Here is a 12134-nt window from a genome sequence, read left to right on the forward strand (position 1 = left end):
AATAATGTGAGCTACCAAATTATCTTTATATTATAACTATAAACTGGTTGCAGTTTTTTTCCCTCAAGGATAAGCAGCATCCATGATTAAAATAAGAGACAAATGCATTACTTACTCCACTTCTTGTAATATTGGGTAACAGATCTGTCATTCTGGAGACAGGAAGAGTTTGTTGCTTGGTTGATTCTGGGGAACCCAGTAACTTTGTGAAATGAATAACATAGCAGAGCACCAGAAATGTGGTATAGAAAAGCTGAAAAAGGAAAATCATGGGTTTAAAGTAAGCTGTTTTTAACATGGGTATACTTAAAATAGGACTATAAATTTGACTTCAAAGACCAATCAAGAAAGAGAACTCTGTCTTAATTAATTACACTCTATTGAGCAACACTGCACCCTCTGGAAAACAGCACTTTTCACTAGGACCCATCTCTACTGCAGCACCTCCCAGGAAAGTGTCTCAGAGACTCAACCTAACTGTGAGGACATAAGTTCTTCTATCAGGCAGAACGTAACTTCCATGACAGACATCCACTAGTCTGAATGCCATGGCAATGTCAGAAAAGTTCTCAAAAGATTCCTATTTGGCCAATGGACCTGCCGGCTTTGAGAATTCATGTGTTTATGCTAATATCCAGGGACCTGCTGTTATCTAGGACTATGGATTTTCTACAAAACCCGGAAACCTGTGCCATTTATGACTACAAAGCAGTATTGAACTTCTGGTTCGGGGCAGGGTGAAAGCTACTACAGGATGGGGGAGGGAAGGGTACAGTGATAAGAGGGCCCAGCCCCCCCGAACCCATTCCTTCCTCCACTTATCTCGGAGAAAAGAATGGCTTCTAGCCAGAAGTAGCAGCCTGGGGTTTTGTTTGAAGGTTAGGGAAGACTAAGCAAAAGAACCCCTTCACAAGGTTCCATCTACCCTCTTTCCCTCCTGAGAATAGCAGTGAAACTAGCTCAAGAAGAAATGAAACCTCCAGGTTCCTCTTTCACCCTGAAAACACCGAAGCTGTGCCTATAGTAAAGGCACAGAGCACAGAGGAGACCCAGTTTAGCAGGTTTAGGCTCCTCTGCTTGCCGCCCCATCCATGCCTGGGGACAGAGCCCACCATCCACCATCCTTCTTTTGTGCTGCTAGCCCTTTAAGACACAAGCAACACTGCTGTGAGCCATACCATGTGATGCTCACATCCTGTGTGACAAAAACCCTTTTTCCAGTCCCCTTCCCTGCCTCCTGTCATCTTCCTGCTGGCAGAAATCTATGGGTAGTCTTAATGCAGAGTACCAAAACTACATGACACTTTTATTTTTATTGAAGAAAAATTTGCATAAAATAAAATTACCATTTTTAAAGTGTATAATTCAGTGGCTTTTAGTACATCCAAAATGTGGTTCAACCATCACCACTATCTAGTTCCACAACATTTTCATCACCTCTAAGGACACTCCTTACCCATTAAACAGCCACTTCCCATACCCACAATCCCCAGCCCCTAGTACCTCTAATCTGCTTTCTGTCTCTATGAATTTGCTTACTCTAGATACTTCATATAAGTGGAATCATACAAAATTGTCCTTTTGTATCTGGCTTGTTTCACTCAATACGATATCTCAAGGTCTATCCATCAGAACTTCATTCCTTTTTAGGGCTAAATAATATTCCATTTTGTATATATACCACATTTTGTTTACCATTCATCGGTTGACAGACATCTGACTTGCTTCCACCTTTTGGCTATTGTGAATAATACTGCTATGAATATTGTTATACAAATACCTGTTCAAGTTCCTATTTTCAATTCTTTTGGGTACATACCTAGGAGAGGAATTACTGGGTCATATGGTAGTTCCATGTTTGACTTTTTGAGGACCATCAAACTGTTTTCCACAGTGGCTGCACCATTTTATATTCCCACCAGCAATGTACGAGAGTTCTAACTTCTCCACAACCTTGCCAATACCTGTTACTTTGTTCGTTTTTTTAATTATAGCCAACCTAGTAGGTATGAAGTAGTATTTCACCATGGTTTTAATTTGCATATTCCTAATGACTAAAGATGTTTAGCATCTTTTCATGAGCTTATTGACCATCTGTATATCTTCTTTGGAGAAATGTCTATTCAAATTCTTTGCCCATTTTTAGTTGGGTTGTTTGACTTCTTGTTGTTGACTTGTAAGTGTTCTTTATATATTCTGGATTGATCCTTCTATTTGACATATGATGCCACAGACTGAGTACTGGGTCAGTTTAAGGAGAAGCCTGGAGGCAAGCTGGCAGGACAAAGGGGAATCCCAGTGTCCTGGGTGAGGCTCACCTGCTGTTTTATGAGGTGCTGTTGGTTCTCAGATGTCTGCTACTGACATTGACACAGAATTTACTAGAGAAGAACTTCCAGAAATCTTACGATAAGGGAGCAAAAACATTCAGAATTGGCCTTGCTGACTTACTGAATCCCACATACCATACCCTGGGTAAGAGTTATGACAACCAGAAAGCCATAATGCAAGTGCTTTTCCCAAGGAGAGTCAACCAATAACTGGCATCGCCATGGCTCTCCTGTCCTATTAGGGAGAGTGCATCAAAAACAACAATTGATGCTGAGCACTGTAATCCCAGCTCCAATAAAATGTGGCAAAAATAATCACAAATAACTTCTCTAAAACATGCAACTATTTGCAAATTGCTTTTAGAAGGCAGTTCTCATTCTTATTAACTCTAAATCTAGCTCTTCTGTGGTTCTCAAAAGTATGTGTAGTTTTTGCCTCAAACACGGGAAGCAATTTCACACAAATCATTACTAAAAATCTTAGTTTGGCCTCCTATTAATAAATAATCAGTAAAAATAACAAACTGCTTTGTTTCATAAGCTGTTCTGGTAACTATCTGATCTTAGGTTTCATTTTTTTTTAAATAGCACTTGTACTCAAGTTACATTTTTATTATCCAAATAGAACTAGAAAATGATGAGATGGAAACAAAACCAAAATTGCTGAAACTGAAAATGCACCTGCTATGATATGATTCATGCCCTGTGGATTATGTGAGATTACAATGTGAGTTTAAAAATAGGCTTGGCAGTTTCCTCCTAGTCTGCAAACAATTGTTTGCAATCCAAGGAAAATAACACACATGCCATTTGATTCCCACCCCCGCACGCCCACCATCTTACTGCTTTTATACTTCTCCTCAAGACTGTCAAACAATCAAAGATCAGTCTGATATGGGCTTGCCTAAAGGGTACCTAACAGGAGCTTTTGATGTCTGACACAAGAAGCCAAGTGTGGGGCCCTCACCAGGTCCCCGGGAACATCAGGGTTTAGATTAGGATGGAAGGAGGAAGCAATCTCAAGGCCAGCCTTCTAACGCGTCCAGCCTTCCACCCATGTGTAAATCCTGCGACTGTAAACCACATAGCAGCAGGTAACAAAAAGGAAAGAACAGATGGAGAAATACAGACTTCATACAAAAAGTTAAAAGCCATGTCTCTTACCTGGGCCAAAGAGAAAATGTACAGGCCCCAGTGAGGAAGCCACAGCACTAGAAAGGCTATCAGGATGCCCTTGAGGATTACCGACAGGCTCTCAGCAATGACCTGCAAAGACATGGTAAAGGTGCACTTTAAAAACATTGTTAACATATAAAAATGCAAAGGAATGAAAAACAGAAAATCCACAACAGTAGTACTTTGGGGAGAAGACAGGGTATTTGCTTGGACATAGACAAGTTAGTGGTACTATTTTACTTCTTGAGCTGTGTATTGGGTTCATGGACCTTCAGTATATTATCATGCTGTAAGATTCACACATGTTACATATATTCTTTTATATATATCAAAGAGAAAAGTTAATATTAGTATGCAACTAAATAGAATCACTAGAAAAACCTGAAAAACCTTTTCTCAAAATCTGAAAAATCTCCTAAATTCTTACTTAAACTAGTAACTACCTGATTAGCAAACTTGTTTTTCATTAATAGTATAGCAGAGGTAAACTTTAGACCAGCTTATCCAACAGATTTCAAGTAGATGAGCTTAACCGATCATGTTACCTTTCTTCAAATATTTTTTAGATGCAAATCTCAAGAGCATTTTTTAAAACCACTCTTTCCCTTATTCTTATCATTTCCCATCCACAGCAGAAGTACACTGACCTTAAGCTTGACAAACATATGTGCTTGTGCCAAGACCCAAAAGGGCTCCCCGAGAAGCTCCACCACTGCCGAGAGCCCAAACAGCACCACTCCAGCTCCATAGTGCGGGACGACATTAGGGTCAGGCACTTGGAGCAACCGCAACCAGACCCAGCCCAGGAGCAAGGACCAAAACACACCCAGGGGGACTCTGGAAGAGGGAAAAACATGTTCTTTAATATGCTAAATTTAAAAAGAAATATAAATACACATTAAAACAGTAACACTGAACAGAAAAGAAATATAGTTCTAATAAAAATAGCTACCACTTATTAAGTAAGTCACTATATGTCACCCTCTCTGATTCACTATCTTTATCTCACTGATACCTCACAATGATCCTCTGACATTATCCCCACTTGAAAGATGACAAAACTGAGGCTGACAAGCACTGGGTTATTTGGCCCAGTTGTCTAAGGGCAGAAACAGGACCCAACCCCAACCTCTCTAATCCAAAAGCCTATACTCCTGTTCACCATGCTATTCTGACTCAATAAGCAATACTCCCAGAAAAAAAAAGTGCTTAGAATAACTGACAGAGAATATACAGCTGATTCTTGCATGCCAAATGACCAAAAGTCCAGTGCAGGGTATCCTTTTAATATGTACCACAGTGCACTTAAATCTGAATGGGTAGTTAACAGTCATTCATCTAATAAAATGAACACCCACCAGCACTTGTGACAATCATTTCCATGAGGCAATGAGTTATGCAAGGTAGCATTGGGAAACCACCTCAATCACCAGGCCTCCTTGCAGAGATCTAACTGCAGAGAAGCCTTAACATTTTTCAAATGATGTATTTGGTCTCCAAGAAAATTCTGAAAGGCTCAGAACTGAAATCAACATAACAAAATTGAAGACAGAATGAAACTCCTAAAAGGCTCTCAGAAAACACTAAGAGTAAGTGGTTGTTAAAAGCTCAAAAGCTACAAAAGGGAGAAAATTTTAAGAATAAAAATGATGGCACTGGCCAAATGGAGCCCAGAGTGGTGATTAGGAACGGCAGAGACAACCTCCAAAGAGGGTCAAAACAGGGCTAGAAACATGGCCCAGAAACAACCCTGGAGCTCCTTCCTACTCCTGGCCATCCTGAGAGAGAACAAGCAAAGAAGCTCCTTCATCATAGCCACCCTCTCTTCTCTTCCTGGCCCACACCGAACCCCCAGAAACCCACTGGAAAACCAAAAATGGACACAATTCAGCTTTAGGCAAATGTTGCTGTTTAACTTACAACACTTGCACTTGTGTACTCACGTTAGCCACAGGAGGTTGAGGGTCTGGTTCCAGTCTCGCTGGTTGCTCCCACTCAGACATGCTCTGCGAAAGGCCTCTCTGGCCAGAAAGACAGTTGTTGAGTAAAGCAGTGTTAGCCTGAAGAGGAAAAGCAAAAGTCAACTAGGTCTCTCCTTTTTTCAGAGAGAATTTCTGGTATTTTGCCAGTAGCAGGGAAGAGAAAAAGCTTGTTTACAACTCCCTACTGGTGATATGAGTACAGTGGGCTTCTGCAGGATTCTCTGCCAGTACCATTCTCATGAAAAGTCAGGAACCAAACAAGGGACACGTGCGTGTGTGTGCCAACCGAAACTGCCACATAGCCCTCAAGAGCCTCCAGGCTTTGTGGCTATAGGCAAGGTGTGGTACTGAGCACAAGGAGGAGAAAAGGACAAAGGGAACTTCTGGTTACACTGTTACTAGTAACCTGACCACCTCAGTGAGAGAAGCTGAGGCTCTGCCGAGTGGAGGTTCTGCCCAGTAGAGGTTCTGGCCAAGAATATCTCAGGACAGGTGATAAGGCTGGCTATCATAAAGTTTTAATGAACTCCATGGGTTCATTAAAAGCAACATTGCTCGGTCATCCCTCCACCCCAGCACACTCCTCCTTAGCTGGCTGCTAAAACACTCTGCTTCTGCAGAGTGCTAGAAAGCTGCTGCAACCTAGAACAGCAAGGCTTGCCTAAGGATCTCCTGGGTGGGCAGCACCTAGGTGGACCTTCCTGTACCTTAGTGAGGAGTAGCTGAGAATTCTCTTTCTTAACAGATAGAGGTCCAGATAAAGTCAGAGTGGGGATGGCCCAAGGTTAGGGTTTCTGCGTTTACCCCAGGATCATCCTGCTACACAGTGCTTCTGTCCAACTTCAAATAAGGAGACTGAACCACAACTTAAGTAGATTTTGGAGCAGGTCAGACAACAGTTGTCAAAGCAGGAAACTGCCAATCTGCAGGGAGGCTGGATGGGGAGAGGCCCAAACTACTTTAAAACCTGAACACTTGGACCTCTTCTTCCTGCTTTTAAAACATTATTTCCCAAAGTATGGTCCCTGCTTCAAAATCACCTGAGGAGTTTGTCAAAATGCAGTTTCTTGGGTCCCTCCTTAGCTCTACCTTGGGCAAAGCTCTCCAGATGATGCCTCTGCCCACCAAAGTTTGAGAACCACCCCTAATCTCTAAGAATATATATTTTTAAGTGCAAGACATGAAATGCTGTCTGGAACATACTGTCTTGTTTATCAGAACCTGAAGACACCTGAAAAATTGAGCTTTTCCAGGCACCCACATCATTTCACATATTTTCTGTCATTCTGAATACAAACTGTATGTGGGTGTCCTTGAACAGAAAGGGGGAGAGTAGGAGAGACAAGCCGAGTCTAAAAGACAAAGAAAGTCAGCTTCCCAAGAGTCTCTAAGGAATAACAAGGACTCAAGTTCTCATCCCAGTTACTATATCCCACTTATAAAATCACCGAGGGAAGGAGGGTGGCTGCTCCAGCCCTGCAATTATGAAGGCATAACTCTTGCTTCTTCTGCTTTCAGCAGGACAAGAACACAGCATTATATCTGAGCCTGGGTTTGTAATGAATTACTCCCACTCCTCTCCTGGGTTCTAAGAGCAGGCAAACCGGAACAGCTGGCAGAGAAATGTGCAGTTGAAGGCTGCTAATGGAAAAACACTCCATGGGTTCATTAAAAGCAACATCACTCGGTCATCCCTCCACCCCAGCACACTCCTCCTTAGCTGGCTGCTAAAACACTCTGCTTCTGGTAAAGGCTTGTGCTTCTAAAATCTGAGGGTGACAGGCACAGAGTTTGAAGAAAAACTGGCTAGGGAAGTGAATTGTGGACAGTGCCAGGATACAATGTCTCTTACCTCACATTCACTATGCCAACGATTTCCTTTGACAGGAAGCGAAGAATAAATGCATTCAAGACAAAGGTAATCAATCGAAACAAAACCTGCAAAATAAAGGGAAACATATATAAGAATTAATTATGTTGGAAATGTTTGCTGAAATGAAAACAAGGTGGCTGGTCAGCTTTCCCATGGCGACTCTATGATGCTCAGTCTGGCTGCATTTCTTCTGAAATGTCAGTCCTTAGGACCCGTCAGTGTTACTGTGCAGTGTCAAAGAATCCAGGAAGCCACTTGGAAGTCTCCCTAATTTGTTGATAAGAAGAGAAAGGCCCCAACAAATGCAGTGAATTTCTTCAAGTTCAAAGTCAGATGTTACAGGAGGCAGAAAGAAAATTCTAGTTAGTGGTTCACGCTGCTTCTCCTTCCAGCCTGTTGAGAAATAGCACACACTTAGCAAGTGCGAGCCTGCAGGGTATAGCAGACTCATTAGGAATCATGGGTTCTTTTTCCCCTTTCTTCTCTGCCTGGTAATATCCAGGGATTCCAATAATGACATTTAATCTCTTTGAACTTCCATTTTCTCAAGTAGAAAGCAAAAAAAGCTGTACCTATTGTTTGCCAGTTTCCAGATAATTGAAGTACCTTTTAAAATGACAACCGCAATAATAAGCTTAATAAAACAGGGAGAAGGGAGACAGAGTCCAGCTATTACCATTTGCAATGAAAATATCCTGAGACCTTCAAAACCTGTCAGTTCAAGAAAACCACTTGAGCAGAGAATTATTCCCATGAGACACAGAGAACAAGGCTACAATTAAATGAGGTTACTAAATGGGGATGCTGAATGCAACATGAGACTGCTGCACTAAGTGACTCTCCCCCTGCATCCCAGAAGCACCAGGGGTGTAACTCAAGTACACTCCAGAGCAAATGACAAATCACTTGTGTCAGGCACTCTCATGGTTACCCATAAAGAGGTGCAATATGAAAGATTCAATCCAAGTATGTCAAGGGGCCCCTATGCTCTAAAATCCTCCAGGGAAACATATGACCAAAAAGGAAGAGTGCAGTTACAATGTCCCGCAGTATCACCCAATAGCAAGGTCTCGAAAGCCAAAGTATCATAAATGACCTTGTTGGAGGTGACATTTTGAGAATCCGATGAAAGCTCTGTAGCCTCTCCTTAGAAACATGCTGGTATATACATGCGCACCAAATTTTACACTCAATTTTAGAGGTTTGAAGCCAATACAGAGAGCCACTAATGCAGAAAGCAATCAACTGAGAGTCTTGACTTACCATTTTGCTGATAGACCTATATCACTTTCTAATTTTTATAGGACTCAATTTCCTTCTCCGTTAAATGAGACTATCTCACAGAGCTGATAACAAGGATCAAATGAGACTTGTAGAGATGAGAGCATTTCGAAAAATGCATACAAATGAAAGGAATTCATACTTTTACCATGGCCAGCTCAGAGTTAACACAGAGAATAAGCTCTGAAATTCTTGCTGAATAAAATGTGCGGGACACTGATTACGTGCTTTGATTTGGCGGGCCTGGGCTGGGGGACCTGATCAGCCCCTGGGGAGGGTGGTGGGCACGGGCGACAGCGCCCTCCACAGCCCCCCAGGCCTGGGAAAGTGGAGCCGGAGGCAGGCCCCATTTCCTCACTCAAAATACCACCGTAGGGGAGGCTTGCCGGAGGGAACCGCCTTTTCCCCACCCCCTTATCTTGCCCCTGACACTCCCCATTGCCAGAGCAACTCCCCCACCGTCAGTGCGCATGCGCAGTTACCAAAACTACTCCCGCCCCTTGTCTATCAACCTCCGCGCCCTCTCTGAACCAATCCAAGCCTTCGACCTCTACAGCTACCCCGCCCTCTAATCGCCCAATATAAGCTTGTGCTCTCGCCAAATAAAGCTCTCTCTCTCTTGGTTTCATCATCCCTCAAAGTACCGTGTCCTGCCTGTTCCTTATCGCCGCCCTCCACACCTTGCACGCCCCCCCGCCGGGGACCTGGCCAAATCCCCCGCCTCGCCTTCGCCTCCGGGAAAGAGCCCCCGCCGCCGGTACCTTCAGAGCAAGCCTGGGAGCCTAGGATTTAGCTACCGGCCGCCACCCCCCCCCCAGACGAATCAACTGCGACCGCAAAAATGTAATTGCATAACTACCTCAAGTGTATCACAATTTGAGAAAGCATGGAAAACTGAATTAAAACACTTAAGAAACCTTAAAAAAAAACCAACACATACACACATTTATGTTAACCTCAAAGTCAAAGTTATCACTGTCTAAGAAACTTAATGTCTCAGGTTATAGCCACAGCTCCTATTGGTTTGAATAAAGGTTTGAGCTAATGAAGCTGAGGCTGCTCATACTATCCAGTATTTCCTTTATACGGTGACCCTTATTAACAACACGGGTCTTCATTTACTTTAGTAAAGGACTTTACAGTGTTTTCTCTCTTTTGAGAAAAAAAATTCTTTCACATTTGTTAACTATTCTGTCCTTAAAAGCAAGCACAGCTCAGAACAAAGTAGGCAAATGGCCCTACCTTAAGGATAGGCCACCTGACTCCTAGTTCAGTGTATTCACTGCTACAGCATGTTTTCCTTTGATGAAGCCAACCCGAATAGCAAGGCATCATCAAATGTTGAACAATCAACATCATGAATAAAGCAGACTTCAAAGAGCTATTTCACTTATGTTGTGAAATAGGGGGAAAAAAAAAGGAACTAGGTAAATTTAGGATTAGGTGTAAATAAACATCCCAAGAACAGCTAACACTAATAAGAACACATCATGTACCAGGCACTCTTCTACTTGCTTTACATGGATTATCTCATTACATTCCCATACTGACCATTTAAAAAATTATTACCCTAATATTTATTAAGTACTTACAGTGTGTCAGGCACGTAACAGGCATGATTTCATCTAATCTTCCTAATGACCCTATGAAGTCGCATTATTGCTCTCATATAAGATAAGGAGATTGGGGTCTGGAGAAGTCAAGTGATTTTTCCCACCAGAGGGATCTAGCAAGTGACAAGTCCCGAACTTGAGCCCAAGTCTGCATAGTTCTTTCTCCTAGCCTCCATGTGAAACACTGCCTCTTTAAGATAAGTGAGAGGGTACATTCAGGACTTGTGTGAAGGTTTGAAGGGGTCAAGAGTGGGACAAAGATTATTTGAATCCCTTGACTTAGACTGACCAGCTCCTAGGGTTGAAAGAATTTTTAGATACCATTTGGACCAACTGGCATATATCATATTCAACAGATGAGAAAATTCAGGGCCAAGAAGTGACTTGTCCAAGGTCACACAGCCAAAAGGAAGATGCAGTCAACATTTATGAAATGAGTACTAAGGTCCAGGTAGTATGTTAAATGTATCTATTTAAATGATCTCAATCAATCCTCACAGTAACCTTATCAGTTAGATACTATTATACCTCTATTTTACTGCTGAGGAACCCAGGATAGGCAAGTGAAGTTGCAGCAAGTAAATGGTAGAACCAGGATTCTAATGCCTGAGCCCAGGTCCATGTTCTTGGCTATACCACATTGTCTCTACCAACTGAGAGAGAATCAGAGTTTGAGAAAGGTGTTTGAGAGGCAGGAGTGTGGTAAGGAGGAAATAAACCCCTTGCCTTAAAAATATTCGATTCTACAGTTGGAAATTCTCCGCTTCCATTTGATCTAATCCTCTCCTACTGCCATATGGGAAAAATAATGCCCAGAAAGAAAGTAACTTGTTTGCAGTTTCCCAGCCAGGTCTCTCTCTGAACGCAGACTCTCAACTCCTGGGCCCAGGCGCCCCCTCGCCGCCGTCACCAGCTCCTGTCCACACCCCTGTACCCAGGTCCAAGTCAGGATTGGGTTTGCCCTAAGGAGAGGTTTCAAGGGCCCCAGGGCCGCTTCCCCGTACACGGGTTGGCGACTGGCCGGGCAGAGAGTACCTGCAGGAGGAGACCAGAGGAGGCAAGCCGAGCCGCCTGGCCCAGAACCTCCTTGCTGCCCATCGCCTCCGCGCCCCAGCTACGTCACCCAGAAACACCGCAGCCATCCCACTTGGTCGCGAGAAGATAGCGTCACGTAGCGGGCCGCTCGCTGATTGGTGGGTTTGAGACAGCGGGGGCGGGGCGCGAGAAGTTCTGGCCCTTTAACTCAGCCGGGCTCGGACACCTCAATGTGTCTGTCACAGTCTTCTTTCCGTTTTCTGCTAGGTTGTGCGTTTTCCGTGCATATCCCTCCCTGTTTTAAATAAATTAAATTCTGTGACTGGTATTTTTTCAGCCTTCCAATCAAGAGACATTAACTTCTCTGGGTTCATTTGCCAAAAAGGAAACAAACTACTCATTTGCCTTAATAATACTCTTGCTGTTTGGTCTTCTCTTACAAAATCACAACCACAGCCCTCTGAATTAGGCTGGACAGGAATTGTTCTCATTTTACAGAGAAAGAACCGAGACCCAGAAGTTACATACAGCATGGTCTCCTTTCATCCTTCCTAAACCGATGAGAATTGGGCCCTGTTGTCAGAGGTGTGTGAGGTAAGACTTGAAGATGTGATGTAACCTGTTCAAATCTTCACAACTTGTACCCAGGCCTCCTGATCCTAAACTTGCCACTCTTCTTTCCATGCTACCAATTGTGAGGGTACAGTTAAAGAATGGGCAGGAAATACTTTGCAAAGCATCTGACATACCCTGTCAGCTGTTGTTTTGTTGATTTTCTTATCTTCTGTGTAGGCTGTAGGGAGCCCACTCCTTTCCAATCTCTTTTAGGCCTTCCATGATTTGA

General features: G+C 43.1%; 1 protein-coding gene across 1 annotated transcript in view; it reads right to left on the minus strand.

Annotated features, from left to right (window-relative positions):
• The window catches only part of RFT1 (RFT1 homolog), a 57573-nt gene extending 46205 nt beyond the window's left edge, over positions 1 to 11368 (minus strand). Inside the window, exons 1-6 of the mRNA XM_037798241.1 lie at positions 11291 to 11368; positions 7341 to 7426; positions 5450 to 5566; positions 4154 to 4343; positions 3495 to 3596; positions 116 to 253 (exon numbers count right to left, since the gene is read on the minus strand). Coding sequence (XP_037654169.1) covers positions 116 to 253; positions 3495 to 3596; positions 4154 to 4343; positions 5450 to 5566; positions 7341 to 7426; positions 11291 to 11353 — 696 coding nt within the window. The 5' untranslated portion in view covers positions 11354 to 11368. The remainder of the gene's footprint in view (positions 1 to 115; positions 254 to 3494; positions 3597 to 4153; positions 4344 to 5449; positions 5567 to 7340; positions 7427 to 11290) is intronic.
• Positions 11369 to 12134: the final 766 nt, after the last annotated feature.

The sequence above is a fragment of the Choloepus didactylus genome, chromosome 1, assembly GCF_015220235.1.
Source record: "Choloepus didactylus isolate mChoDid1 chromosome 1, mChoDid1.pri, whole genome shotgun sequence".
Lineage (NCBI taxonomy): Eukaryota > Metazoa > Chordata > Mammalia > Pilosa > Megalonychidae > Choloepus > Choloepus didactylus.